The 14637-nt window shown below is 48.4% G+C and overlaps 1 protein-coding gene across 1 annotated transcript in view; it reads left to right on the top strand.

The window, feature by feature from the left end:
- Nucleotides 1-14145, top strand: part of TTLL6 (tubulin tyrosine ligase like 6) — a 29051-nt gene extending 14906 nt beyond the window's left edge. Inside the window, exons 9-14 of the mRNA XM_053893086.1 lie at nucleotides 524-712; nucleotides 1802-1976; nucleotides 3147-3407; nucleotides 11097-11463; nucleotides 12361-12597; nucleotides 13423-14145. Of these exons, the coding sequence (XP_053749061.1) occupies nucleotides 524-712; nucleotides 1802-1976; nucleotides 3147-3407; nucleotides 11097-11463; nucleotides 12361-12587 (1219 nt within the window). The 3' untranslated portion in view covers nucleotides 12588-12597; nucleotides 13423-14145. The remainder of the gene's footprint in view (nucleotides 1-523; nucleotides 713-1801; nucleotides 1977-3146; nucleotides 3408-11096; nucleotides 11464-12360; nucleotides 12598-13422) is intronic.
- Nucleotides 14146-14637: the final 492 nt, after the last annotated feature.

The raw sequence follows: 14637 nt of genomic DNA, 5'->3' as shown, positions 1-14637 counted from the left end.
GGGAGGAGCCGGGGCCCTCCCCTGAATCATCCTCTTGGTCATGGCTTGGCCCCCGGATAAGCTCCGTGCTCTCGGTCTCCCTGCTGTAAAAGGGACTCATCATTCCTCCCTCTCTGACCTCCAGCTCCCCCAGGGGCTGTGAGGGAGAATGAGATCATCGCAGCTCATAAAAGCTCAGCCAAAGAAGCCCTCACATTTAGCCACCTCTCCAGAGGAGGGAAATCAGGGCTGCAAAGGGGGACGTGGCCACAGTCCGCCTCCTCCGACCTGAGCCAAGGGGAAACTGGGATCTTGTATGACGAGAGACCTTGGTGAGCAGTCGGAAAGACTGTCCTAACCAGCGTTTAGTGCCTCATGACAACGGCTGTCCCGAGAGGGCTAGAATCAGTCCTGCACATTTATTTAGCAAATACGGGTTGACCGCCGTTGTGTGCGAGGCCTCCGCCTGGCCCCAGGTGACATCCAGCTTGGCACGTCCCTTCCTAGAAAATCTACAGCAGCCTTGCATTCTGTTCCCCAACAGGATCGAGGAGGTCAAGGGTTTCCAGGCTGTGTGGTTAGAGAAAACTGAGAAGTACGAGAAGGAAAACTGTGGAGGGTTCCGCCTGATTTATCCTACTCTGAATGCGGAGAAGTATGAGAAGTTTTTCCAGGGAAACAGCTCTCTCTTCCAGAATACTGTTGCCTCCAGGGCTCGGGAGGTGTATGCCCGGTAGGAAGGCTCTGGGTGAGGTGGGTGGGTGTCGGGGTGGGGGGGACATTATACTTGACCTTTAGGGTGACTGGCCTGGCACAGCGAGGAGGGTCTTTTATTTATTTATTTTTTAAATTGTTTAATGTTTATTTATTTTTGAGAGAGAGAGACACAGCGTGAGCAGGGGAGGGGCAGAGAGAGAGAGGGAGACACAGAATCCGAAGCAGGCTCCAGGCTCTGAGCTGTCAGCGCAGAGCCCGATGCGGGGCTCGAACCCACAGACTGTGAGATCATGACCTGAGCTGAAGTCGGACGCTTAACCGACCGAGCCACCCAGGAGCCCCCCCCCCCTTTTTTTTTAATAAAGTTTATCTATTTTTGAGAGAGAGTAAGAGAGCGAGTGGAGAAGGGGCAGAGAGAGAAGGAGAGAGAATCCCAAGCAGGCTCTGCGCTGTCCACACATGGAGCCCCATGCGGGGCTCCAGCCCACAGACTGTGAGATCACGACCTGAGCCGGAATCAAGAGTTGGACGCTTAACTGACTTAGCCACCCAGGCGCCCCACGAGAAGGGTCTTTGAGCTTCAGTCCCCAACCTGGGAGTTGCCAGGGATATATTTGCTTTGGTCTCACAAGGACCAGGAATGCTAAGATACCCCGGTGTGGGGCGTTAAGTGGATATGTGGCTGTTTCTAGAAACTCGCCCCTGAGAGAGGCACCCTCACCCCTCTCCAGAATTCCCAGTCCTTCAGAACTCCTGAATCCCCACAGGTAGGAAACCTAAGAGCTGGAAGGGACTCATCCTGTCCCGTCTAATCCCTACCCATCACTCGTTTTATGGAAGGGGAGGTCAGAGCCCAGAAGGGGTCACGTAGCAGGTGATGGCAAAAGAGAGATCGGAATCTCTGTCTCCTGACCCGGGTGACCGAGTTAGTCCCACTATGTCATTGGCCAGAGAGGTGTAGTGGTCCAACACGGGGGCCCCTTGGTTTGGCCGCCTACCTGCCCTTCTTTGCCGAGTCTCATCCCCCACCCCCCCTCGGGGGACAATAGCCCGCATTTGCAGCCCACCCCTCACCTCCCTGACGCTCGCTGTTCCTCATGGACAGGCAGCTGATCCAGGAGCTGAGACTCAAACAGGAGAAAAAATCCTTCCAAACGAAAGAGAAGAAGGCAGAGACGCAGGGGGAGTCGGCCGGCGAGCGAGCGAGGGGCAAGAGCGCGAGGAGCTGGCCACAGAAACCACAGCAGGAACACAAGGCCACGGCCCCCGTCTCCAGACAAGTAAACCCGGCGGGGAGGGGCGCCCGTGTGCCCAGCACCCTTCCTCGGCTGGGGCCGGTCCGTGGGGGGCTGCTGAGGAGGCCCCTGCCCAGAGCCCTGACGCACTAAAGGAATGGGGGGCTGCATGGAGGGCTGGGCCCCAGGAGGCAGGGGGGCCTGGAAGTCACAAGGAGCCCGGCGTCCTTCAGACGCTCACCAGCCCGCCAGTGGGAGTGAAAGCAGCTAGGAGGCCAGGCACGGTCCCCATGTAGGCCGCGGGCTCCGGGCCCACTTGTACTCATAGGTCCCACCTCCAGCTTGGGTTGGAATGCTCGCCTCCAGCAGGCCAGGGGCACAGCTGGGGTGGGGGTGGGGGTGGGGTGCAGAGAAGAGCGTTAGGGACGCAGGACCCTCCCCGTTACATGGGGTGACTGACCACAGCTGGGTCCTTCCAGCCTGCCCGCTGCTCAGAGTGTGTGGCCCAGCCCCGGCCTGTGGGCCAGCTGTCCAGTTGTCCTACCCTCTGAATCTTTGGATTCCCCCTCTCTGCCACACTGTCTCTTCTGGCTCGGTGGAAGGACTCACGCTGGCTTTTTGGACCATCTCCTTTTTCTCCAACACTCGCCTGAAGGGGCAAGATTAGAGCAGGATCTTTTTTTTTTTCTATGTTTTTTATAACTTTGTTAGAGTCGTAGGCCCTTTGAGAATCTGATAAAAGCTATGGAACCTCTTGCCAGAAAATATACAAAGGTGCAGTTTTAAAACTGCAGTCTTTGGGGCGCCTGGGTTGCTCAGTCGGTTAAGCGGCCGACTTCGGCTCAGGTCACGATCTCGCGGTCCGTGAGTTCGAGCCCCGCGTCAGGCTCTGTGCTGACCGCTCGGAGCCTGGAGCCTGTTTCCGATTCTGTGTCTCCCTCTCTCTCTGCCCCTCCCCCGTTCATGCTCTGTCTCTCTCTGTCTCAAAAATAAATAAACGTTAAAAAAAAAATTAAAACAAAACAAACTACATTCTTAAGTGGCTCAGAGATGCCATGAAACCATCCATGAGCCCTCTAGAACCACGGATTAGAGACACTTTGGTACCAATTGCTTTCCTTCTCTTCTCCTTGGCACCTACCCTGGGTGCAGATGCATCTGGAAATGGACACAGCTGGGTTCCCACGGGCCGTGTTTGGTTTCCTCCCTTCCCAGAATCTCCAGCCATTGACGTTAGTGTCCTGCACACCTGAGTTGCTCTTGAGTGTCAGAGATGCAAAGACAAATGAGACAGACAGCAGCCTCGCCCCGGAGGCCCCCACAAAAGAGGCCGGCCCTGCACGGCGGCACACCTCTGCACCTGACCTGAGGCACTCGAGCCTTCTCGGCTGCCCGGGGCTGGAGCTCGGTAACCCCCTCTCCAGAAACAAGGAGGTCAAGTCCGCCTCCGCAATGAACATATTCACCAGCACTGAGGTGAGTAGAGTCCTCCACCTCCCCAGAGGGCTGAGCTCAGGGGGCGGTGGTAGGAGGAGTCTTGCTTTCTGGTCCCTTCTCTATCCCTGAGTCCTCACTGTCTGTCTCTGAGTGAGCCGCTCAAGCCTCGATTTCCCCACCCGGGAAGCCTGAGTTGTGGAATAGCATACCTGCTAGGAGAACGGACCCTTACTTCTAGGGCTTTTCAAATGTTAATCACAGGCCCACCAAGCTCTGGGTCACGACTGTACTTTAACTACTGGAAAAGCTTCAGCGTTGTTGGGCCTCGGCTCGGCTCCGCCCAAGTGCAGTATAGAGCGGTGTAAGTGTTTTTCAAGTTTCTAACCATAGCCCACAGTAGAAATCCATTTTATTTCATCCGTACGTAGACACACACTGAAAAAAAATTTTCCAGAAAAGTGCTTAGGGGGGGCTCCTGGCTGGCTAAGTCGGGGGAGCAAGCGACTCTTGATCTTGGGGTTGTAAGTTCAAGCCCCATGTTGGGTGGGGAGATCACTTAAAAGTAAAATCTTAAGGGGCGCCTGGGTGGCTCTGTCGGTTGGCCGTCCCACTTCGTCTCAGGTCGTGATCTCGCGGTTTGTGAGTTCGAGGCCCGCGTCGGGCTCTGTGCCGACAGCTCCGAGCCTGGAGCCTGCTTCGGATTCTGTGTCTCCCTCTCTCCGCCCCTCCCTTGTGCATGCTCTGTCTCTCTCTCAAAAATAAACATTAAAGAGGCGCCTGGGTGGCTCAGCCGGTTGAGCATCCGACTTCGTCTCAGGTCGTGATCTCGAGGTCCGTGAGTTCGAGCCCCGCGTCAGGCTCTGTGCCGACAGCTCAAAGCCTGGAGCCTGTTTCACATTCTGTGTCTCCCTCTCTCTCTCTGACTCTCCCCTGTTCATGCTCTGTCTCTCTCTGTCTCAAAAATAAATAAATGTTAAGAAAAAGAAATTTAAAAAAAACATTAAAAAAATTTTTTTAAAGGTTAAGATGGTAAATCTTTGTGTGTGTGTGTGTGTGTGTGTGTGTGTGTGTGTGTTTATTTTACTGCAATAAAAAAAAAAAGAATAAAGAGTATGAATTAGGATCTGGCTGCCTCTGTTTGGATACTTGGATCCTGGAGTCTCCTATATGACTTTTGTCTAGTCACTCTTATCTCCCCAAGCCTTAGATTACTCATTGAGAAAATGGTCATTTAATAATAATAACTACAGAGGATTACTTTGAGTGTTAAATGAAAGAATTGACGAAAATATTTCGGGGCACCTGGGTGGCTCAGTCAGTTACGTGTCCGGCTCTTGATTTGGGCTCGGGTCATGATCTCGTGGTTCATGGGATCCAGCCCCACGTCGGGCTCTGAGCTGACCGCACGGTCCCTGCTTGGGATTCTCTCTTTTCTCTCCCTCTCTTTCTGTCCCTCGCCAACTCGCACGAGTGCTCCTGCGTGCGTGTTCTCTCTCTCAAAATAAATAAACTTAAAAAAAAAAAAAAGGGAAAAAGAGGTTTAGAGTGGTGCCTGTTGCACAGGACTCCGGAAGCATTAGCTGTTATTTTAATATTCGTGTGACTTCTTAAGACTGCCTCTGTTCTCTTCTCATTAATCTAAGACTTTAAGCGGTACTGCTTACTCTAAACAGGTTTTCAAAAAATAAGGCAACAACATTTTATTGTCTTTTTTTTTCTTTTTTGGGTTTCATATGCAGAGGGCTGATTCAGTAAAAATCCTTGGTTCATTCAAAGCCTTTGTGTCTTTCATTTACTTATTTTTTTCCTTTTATCTTTATGCTTATTCACCATCTTTGGTTAGTGTGTTTCTTGGCAAAGTAGAGATTTTTTTTTTAATGTTTATTTTTGAGAGACAGACAGACAGAGTGTGAGCAGGTGAGGGACAAAGAGAGAGGGAGACACAGAATCCGAAGCAGGCTCCAGGCTCTGAGCGGTCAGCATAGAGCCCGACGCAGGGCTCGACCCCATGAACCGCGAGATCATGACCTGAGCTGAAGTCAATGCTTAACCCACTGAGCCACCCAGATGGCCCAGTAGAGATTTTTTTTTTTTTTAATGCATGCACTTAAACTTTATTTAAATGTGATTGGGTTATTTATCTCATTCTATGACCCAGTCTTTTTCTTGTTGAGCCCTGTTTTTTTTTTTTTTTCTTTTCTTTTTTTAAGGTTAAATTTGGGTGCATTGAAATGCTCAAAATTTTTTGAAAAGTTTGTGTACTTAAGTAATCTCTCCACCCAATGTGAGGCTTGAACTTGAATCCAGAGTCACATGCTGTTCTGACTGAGCCAGCCAGCCACCCTGAAATGCTCAAATCTTAACTCTACGATTCTGATAAATAAACACATCTATGTAACCTCTATCCCTGTCACAGTGTAGAAATTTCTGACATCTCCAGAAAATTCCCTCCTGCCCTTTTCCTGGCAATTGTCCCCCTCACCCCCCCCCACCCCCCCACCCCGTTCCCTGTGTCTGTCATTCAAGGACAAGGGATCCTGACCCTGGCTTTTTTGACCTTGGACTATTTTGCCTATTCTAGAATCTTATATAAATGGAATAAAATAGTACATATTCTTTTGTGTCTGTCTTCTTTAGCTGAATATTATATCTGAGATCCATTCATGTTGTTGGGTATATCAATAGTTGGTTCTTCACTGCTGAATTATAATCTGTTGTACAAATCTACTGCAGTTTATCATTCTCCTGTTGATGGACATGTGGGTTGTTCCCAGTTTTTATTTTTTTATTGCTACTGTGATTAAAGTTTCTATGAACATTGCTGTACAAGTCTTTGTGGACATATGTTTTCATTTCTCTTGGGTAACTACCTAGAAGAAGTTTGCTAGGTCAAGGTGTAGATCTATGTCGAACTTTATAAGAAACTCCAAAATCTTTATTTAAAGTGATTGTATCATTTGTACATTTCCACTGACAATGAATGAGAGTTCCATTTGTCCCTCTGTCCACATTTGGGGTTATCTGCTTTTTAAATTTCAGCTACTCTACTGGCTATTTGTGATTTCACTTTGTAGTTTTAATTTGCAGTGCCCTGGTCGTTAACTGTTTTGAGACTTTGTCAGGTGCATGTTGGTCATTCGTATTATCTTTCTTTGTGAAGAGTCTGTCAAGTTTTTGCTTCCCTCTCTTTTAAAAGTTAGGATTTTTTATCTTTTTATTATTGACTTGTAGGAATTCTTTGTATATCCTGGAAACCTGCTTATTCTTTTCCTTTCCTTTTTTTTTAAGTTTTTTTTTTTTTTAATCTTTATTTTTGAGAGAGAGAGGGACAGGGCACAAGCAGGGGAGGGGCAGAGAGAGAGGGAGACACAGAATCCGAAGCAGGCTCCAGGCTCTGAGCTGTCGGCACAGAGCCCGACGCGGGGCTCGAACTCACGAACTGCGAGATCATGACCTGAGCCGAAGTCAGACACTTAGCTGACTGAGCCCCCCAGGGGCCCCATGGCTTCTTTTTCTTACTCGTGCCTTTGATTCGTGAAAGATTTTAATTTTGATGAAGTTTATCAATTTTTCTCTTATTGCTTTCTGTGTCCTATTTAAGAAATTTCATGTACTTCCAGGTCATAAAGATGTTCTCTTAGTTCTTTCCTAAAAGCTTTATATCTTTAGCTTTGTGTATAGGTCCATGATCCATTTCAAATTAATTTTTGGGTATGCTTGGTGATGGGAACCAGGGTTTGTTTTTCCCATATGTGTTGCTATTTTGAACACTATTTCAAAAAATTTTTTAAAACGACTTTTTTTTTTTTGAGAGAGAGAGAAAGAGAGGAGGCAGGGGAGGGACAGAGGAAGAAGGAGAGAGAGAATCTTAAGCACCCTCCATGCCCAATGTGCAGCCTGATGTGGGACTTGATCTCATGACCGTGAGATCATGACCTGAGCCGAAATCAAGAGTCAGACGCTTAACCAACTGAACCACTCAGGCACCCCTCTAACACTGTTTATTGAAAAGGCTTTCCTGTGGGGCGGCTGGGTGGCTCAGTCAGTTAAGCATCTGACTTCAGCTCAGGTCATGATCTTACAGTTCATGAGTTTGAGCCCCACATCAGACTCTCTGCTGTCAGTGCAGAGCCTGCTTTGGATCTTCTGTCTACCCTTCTTTCTGCCCTCCCCTGCTGGTTTTTTCTCTCTGTCTCTCTCAAAATAAGTAAATAAACTGGAGCTCCTGGGTGGCTCAGTTGGTTAAGCATCTGACTTCGGCTCAGGTCATGATTTCCCCATTCGTGGATTCGAGCCCCGTGTCAGGCTCTGTGCTCTTTTATTAGGCACACGTTTGCAATTATTTTGTCTTTTTGGTATATTGACCCTTTTTTCAATCATGAAATAAAATCCTCCTTATCCCAGATAATACTCCTTGTGTAAGGGTCTATTTTGTTTGACATTAATATAACCACTTCAGCTGATTATGGTTAGTATTTGCATGGTATATCTTTTTATTTTCAACATTTTTTTCTCATTATATTTAAAGAGTATCTCTTATAGGCAGACATAAGTGGATCTTGCTTTTTTTAATTTTTTAAGGTTTATTCATTTTTCAGAGACAGAGACATAGTGAGAGTGGGGGAGGGGCAGAGAGAGAGAGGGAGACAGAATCTGAAGCAGGGTCTGAGCTGTAAGTACAGAGCCCTGTGCTGGGCTCGAACTCACGGACCATGAGATCATGACCTGAGCTGAAGTCAGACGTTTAACTGACTGAGCTACCCAGGCGCCCCGGATCTCGTTTTTTTTTTTTTTTTTTTTTATCCAGTATAATAACCTCTGCTTTCTAATTAGGGCATTTACTCCATTTTCATTTAATACAGCTATTAATACCATTGAATTTAGAGCTGAACTTTTGTTGTTTGTTTTCTATTCATCTCTTCTGTTTTTGCTTTTTTCCTTGTGTTCCTCCTTTTCTGCCTTCTTTTGGGCTAGTTGAAAATTGAATTTTTGTGGGCTGCCTGGGTGACTCAGTCAGTTGGACATCCTACTCTTGGTTTTGGCTCAGGTCATGATCTCATGGTTTGTGAGTTGGAGCCCTGTGTCAAGCTCTGCGCTGACAGCATGGAACCTGCTTGGGATTCTATCTCTCTCTCTCTCTCTCTCCCTCTCCCCCTTTCTCTCTGCTGCTCCATCATGCTTTCTCTCTCTCTCAAAAACAAATAAACTTAAAACAAATAAAGGTTTTCTTTAAAAAACTGAATATTTATAGGGCGCCTGGGTGGCTCAGTCGGTTGAGTGTCTGACTTCGGCTCAGGTCATGATCTCGCGGTTCGTGAGTTCGAGCCCCGCGTCGGGCTCTGTGCTGACTGCTCAGAGCCTGGAGGCTGCTTTGGATTCTGTGTCTCATTCTCACTCTGCCCCTGCCCAGCTTGTGCTCTGTCTCTCTCCCTCTTAAAAAGAAACATAAAAAAAAAAAAAATTAAAATTAAAACCCTGAATATTTGTTAGTTTTAATTCATTCATTTTGTTAGTTAGTGATAATTTTTGCATTTTTTTAGTGGTTGTTCTAAGGATTGCAAAATGCATCTCCAGCCTGTCAGAATCTACTTAAGAGGTAATGGATTTCATTCTGAATATAGGAAAATTATTCCCTCTTTTGTGCTAATGTACATTATAAATCCCACAACACAGTGTTATAAATTTTGCTTTTTTTAGCTTTACTTTTTTAATTAATTTTTTATTATTTTTTAATGTTTATTTACTTTTTTTATGTTTTTGCTTATTTCTGAGAGAGAGAGACAGAGAGAGAAAGACAATGTAAGCAGCAGAGGGGCAGAGAGAGAGGGAGACACAGAATCCAAAGCAGGCTCCAGGCTCTGAGCTGTCAGCACAGAGCCCGACGTGGGACTCAAACTCACAAACCGCGAGATCATGACCTGAGCCGAAGTCAGATGCTTAACTGACTGAGCCACCCAGGTGCCCTAAACTTTATTTTTAAGTAATCCCTACCCCCACTGTGGGGCTTGAACTCAACCCTGAGATTAAGAGCTCCTGGGTGGTTCAGTCGGTTAAGTGTCTGACTTCGGCTCAGGTCATGATTTCATGGTTTGTGAGTTCGAGCCCTGCATTGGGCTCTGAGCTGACAGCTCAGAACCTGGAGCCTGCTTCGGATTCTGTGTCTCCCCATCTTTCTACCCCTCCCCTGCTCATTCTCTGTGTCTCTCTGTCTCTCAATAATAAATAAATGTTTGAAAATTAAAAAAAAAAAAAAAGTTCCATGCTCCACTGACTGAGCCAGCCAAGAGCCCCCCAAATTTTGCTTTTTTTTTTTTTCAACTTTTTTTTTTTTTTTTTAATTTTTGGGACAGAGAGAGACAGAGCATGAACGGGGGAGGGACAGAGAGAGAGAGGGAGACACAGAATCGGAAACAGGCTCCAGGCTCCGAGCCATCAGCCCAGAGCCCGACGCGGGGCTCGAACTCACGGACCGGGAGATTGTGACCTGGCTGAAGTCGGACACTTAACCGACTGCGCCACCCAGGCGCCCCCCCCCCCAAATTTTGCTTTAAACAGTCATAATATTTAAAAGAATTAAGAGGAAAGACTTAGAAAAGTTCCATTATCTTCCCATCTTCTTTTTCTTTTTTTAATGAGAAGTCAACGGTATCCATAATATTGTCTGCTGTATATAATGTGTCATTTTTCTCTGGCTGTTCCCTTTATCTCCAGATTTCAGCTCTTTGACTGTGATGTGTATGGGTATCATTTCCTTTTGGAAGAGTCTCTTTTTTTCTTTTTCTTTTTTTTAAAGAAATCTCCACCCCCAGTGTGGGGCTTGAACTCACAACCTCGAGATCAAGAGTCGCGTGCTCTTCTGACTGAGCCAGCCAGGCGCCCCCATCTGGATGCCATTTTATTCGTATTCGTTCTGCTTAGGAGTCTTGAGCTTATTGGTCTTGTAAATTGCTGTCTTTCACCAGGTTCGAGAAGTTTATGGCTACTAGTTCTTCAAATGTTTCTTCTGCCTTATTTCATTCCTCTCTATTTTACTGCCTCTATGACCACTCTAGGTACCCCAGAGAAGAAGAATCATACAACGTTTATACTGTTGTGTTGGGCTTATTTTACTTAGCATCACATTTTCAAAGTCCGCGCATGTTGCAACATATATCAGAATTTCTTTCCTTTTTAAGGCCGAATAGTATTCCATTGGATGCATGTGCCACATTCTGTTTCTTCTTTCCTCTGTTGGTGGACAAATGGGTTATGTCCACCTTTTGGCTATTGTGAATAATGTTGCTGGGAACATTGGCGTATACACTTTTTTTGAAAAGGAGCTATCTAATAACTCATTCGGTATGTATACCTAGAAGCAGAAATGCTGAGTCATACTGTATTTGTAATCTTATTAACTGTTTCTAGATGGTTCACCAAAATGGCCATATCAGTCTACCTTCTCATTGGCAGTGCCTGAGTGTCCCTGAATACCTATTTTTCAGATGAGCAATCTCGAGTGTTTAAAATCTCTCTTGTATTAAAAACAACAACAACAAAGAAAGTTCTGTGGACGCCCCCCCTCCCCGATCCTCTGCCCTAATGTTTGTTTAACCAATTCCTGGTGAGGAAACCATTTGACTTAATCTTTCTTGCTGCTGATGAGCTTGGCTGACTTTGTTGGAATCCAGAAGGCATAGGAAGGAGCCCTAGGCTTCGACCATCTCATTTTGGGCTATTTTTCTCTTCCAGCCCTTAACCTCAGTGGAAACCTCCCCAGATTCCACCACCCAGGACTCAGACTCCCCGGAGTCTCTGCCTAGCATGACCGCGAAAACCAGCTCTGAGTGCAGTAGCCCCAAGACGGACAAGGCGGTCTTGAAATACAGGCAGCACCACATCTCCCAGCACCTCCTCCAGGGGAAAATCTCGAAAATTTCTCTGCCGACAAATTCCCAGAGCTTCTTAGGAAATCTGAACCAGAGCTGGGCTTTGCTGAAGAGTGACACGAGGAAGCAGAGTCTGATGTCAGAGCTACTCACCAGGGTTCCCCTGAGGGAGAAGCTGTCCCTGTTCCCAGCTCAGGACAACCCAAAGCTGGTGCTGAGTAACAAGTCACGTGAGTGCCAGCGCGCATGGCATGTGCCAAGGGCCTAGGGGGTGGAGCCACCAACGGAACCAGTCCTCCTCTTTGAGGAGTGGCCATTCTGGGGTGGGGGACGCAGCCCCTGCCCTCAGGCAGATGGGAGACCCCAGCCTGATGGTGGAGTCATAAGCCGTGTCCTTAAGGAGTCTCTAGTCTTACCAGAAACACAAAAAAAGGCAAAAAAAAAAAAAAAAAGTATTTTTCTTTTAAATGTTCATTTATTTATTTTGAGAGAGGGACAGAGAGGGAGGGAGAATGCGAGCGGGGGAGGGGAAGAGAGAGAAGAGAGAGAGAGACCCCCGTGAACTGTGAGATCATGACCTGAGCTGAAATCAAGAGTCTGATGCTTAACCGACTGAGCCACCCAGTGTCCTGGGACCTTTTTTTCTCCTTTTAATGTCTTATTTATTTTTGAGAGAGAGAGAGAGAGAGAGAGAGAGAGAGAGAGCAAGCGGGGGAGGGGCAGAGAGAGAGGGAGACCAAGGATCTGTCTGGGCTGACAGCAACGAGCTCGATGAGGGGCTCGAACTCGTGAACCGAGAGCTCATGACCTGAGCTGAAGCCGGATGCTCAACCCACTGAGCCACCCAGGTGCCCCGCTCCCCCCTCCCCCCCCCAATAGAATGCTTTTGACAAGTACCCTGTTCAATTTCCTGCTTCTCATTCAAATGAGCTGCATCCAGCTGAGTCACAGGGTATTGGGTGAGGGGCATTCAGTCTGGCAACAGGAAGAGAAACTACTTGGAGGAGAGGAGCGGTGGCTGATTCGGATTGAGGAACCTCAGGCGGTTTGAGGCCAGGGGACCCTAGTGGGAGGTGTGCCGAGTCCAGCGGCACACGTCGACGATGCCAATGACTTTGCCTTTCCAGAAAACCACTCCCTGCCCTGGGAGTGCTGCTGGGGCGGCCAAAGCTCTGGCAGGAAGAGGCGGCTGCACGTGTCCTCCCTTGTCCTCCTGCACCATCGTCCGAGCTACAATGTTTCTCTGAAGGATCTGCTGGTGGTCGCCACCCCAGTCCGACTGGATCCGAGGCCTGGCCGAAGCCACGGGGGAAGCGTCCAGTCACAGCCCGATCGCTGGCCCAAGAGGATGTGAGCGGAACCAGGTAGGTCCGCCCATATTCCCTTCGCGTGCTTGCTGATTGGCGGGCACCACAGGTACGTATTTCTGGAATGTCGGATGGGCAGGTGGACGGCTGGAGTGATAAAGGACACGCATACTAGAGCAGAGGTCCGAGTTCTGGGGCTTTCTTTGGTCAGTGTCATACCTTCCACACGTCAAGGCGACGTACCATATCTCACGTGATCCTCAGGTCACATGCTGCGAGGTTGGCACGAAGACATCATTACTTTGTCCTCAACTGGCAGATGAAGAGAATCAAGGTTTGGGGACATTAGACAACTCGCCCAACCTCACACAAGTGATGGGTTCTGGACAAATAACCCCGTGTTTCTTCCTCTCTACCGCTCTGCTGTGAACGGAGAGCCCATCTTGACCCGTGGGAAGAAAGGAGCCCTGCCGTGTTTCTACTTAAATCACTATGATCTCATCATCCTTCCTCTGGAGCCACTTTCACAGTGGATGGGCCACTGAGTCGAGGCCTTCAGAGGTGTCAACCGTTGAGTTTTTGGGAGATACGTAGCCCCTTGTGTAGATTTTAAGATGATTAAGAGAGGGGCACCTGGGTGGCTCAGTCAGTTGAGCGTCCGACTTCGGCTCAGGTCACGATCTCGCGGTCCGTGAGTTCGAGCCCCACATCGGGCTCTGTGCTGACAGCTCAGAGCCTGGAGCCCGTTTCCGATTCTGTGTCTCCCTCTCTCTCTTACCCTCCCCTGCTCACGCTCTGTCTCTCTCTGTCTCAAAAAAAAAAAAAAAAAAAAAAAGTTAAAGGAAATATATACACATATCTTTTTTTTTTTTTTTTGTTCAGAATCAGACCGGATCTCTGCCATTGTTTCCCTTTCCACGTCGTATTCCCAGGAAATGATTTATCTTTTCTTAAAGTGTCTACAACGTCCATAGGATCAACGGAAAGTTTTATTTCCTCATCTAGATATCCTGGTCTTACAACTACCTCCCATTAATACCAGTGGGCCAACAGCCTTGCCTTTTGTGCCCTCCCAGTTAGCTTCTGGTGCTGAAGGACCATGACTTATGAGAAGTATTGGAGCTGCCCCAGGATCCACCCCAGCTGCCCCACCAGTGGCATTCCTACGGGTCCCTCAGATGGCATCGTCATCCAGAACACTCCCCCCCCCCCCCCGCCCTCCCCCTCCCCCCCAGGTAGAGCAGTGTGAAGGGAGGCATGTTTCAGGGAAGGACTCAAAGCTTCCAGGGATGCAAAGCCCCCTGTCCACCAACAGGCCTGTGTCAGTTGGCTTTCAACCTCGAAGAGAAAAGACAGAGAAAGGGCCAGGCCTGCATGGAGAATTCTGAGCCCTGAATGGAGAATTCTGAGCCCTGAGACCAGACCTCCTCCCACCCCAGCCACCTCTGTGCCACCTTTGTGCCCCCTCCCTCACTGGTCCACATCGATCCTGCTGATGGAGAAAAAAGTGAGGCGAGAGTGCCCAGCGTGCAATGTTTCTTCCATCAACCTGCAGAAATGACGCATCTTCCCCTCAAGTGTGCATTAATAAATTGCCACGCTCAATGCTAGGGTGGTGAGCCTGATCCAGAGCGGGGATGGGAAGGGGGAAAGGGGGAAGGGGGAGAGATTGTTCTCGCAAGCAACTCCTTGGTAAGAAAGCTCCAAATTCACTGAAAATGCATCAGGAGCCTTTGAAGAATTTCTTTGGATGAATGGTAGGCCCTGCCCTCCTTGCTGGGAGGCTAGTGCCCAAGGTGGCCCTTTGCGCAGGGGGCGGGGGGCACGGTGGCTGCGGTGTGCCTGTCCAGCATCAGTTCTGGCTAGACTCCGGGTGTAGCATTTCATTCCGCCAGTTCATTCTCTACCCTCTCCAAGGAATGTGATCCAAGATTTTGCCCCTCTTGTTCTTCCTGAGAGCCCAGGAATGAGGAGCTTTGGAGGCGGGGCGGGGGTGGGGGGTTGGGGCAACGGTGGAAGAAGGGTGAGGTCCCAAGTCAAGAACCTGCTTCCCAATGTTGATGTAGCTTTGCTTTATGAATTCCTACTGGCACGAAT

The sequence above is a fragment of the Panthera pardus genome, unplaced genomic scaffold, assembly GCF_024362965.1.
Source record: "Panthera pardus isolate Hobbes unplaced genomic scaffold, ASM2436296v1 HiC_scaffold_3, whole genome shotgun sequence".
In the NCBI taxonomy this organism is placed as follows: domain Eukaryota; kingdom Metazoa; phylum Chordata; class Mammalia; order Carnivora; family Felidae; genus Panthera; species Panthera pardus.
This window is presented reverse-complemented; position numbering and strand designations above follow the sequence as displayed.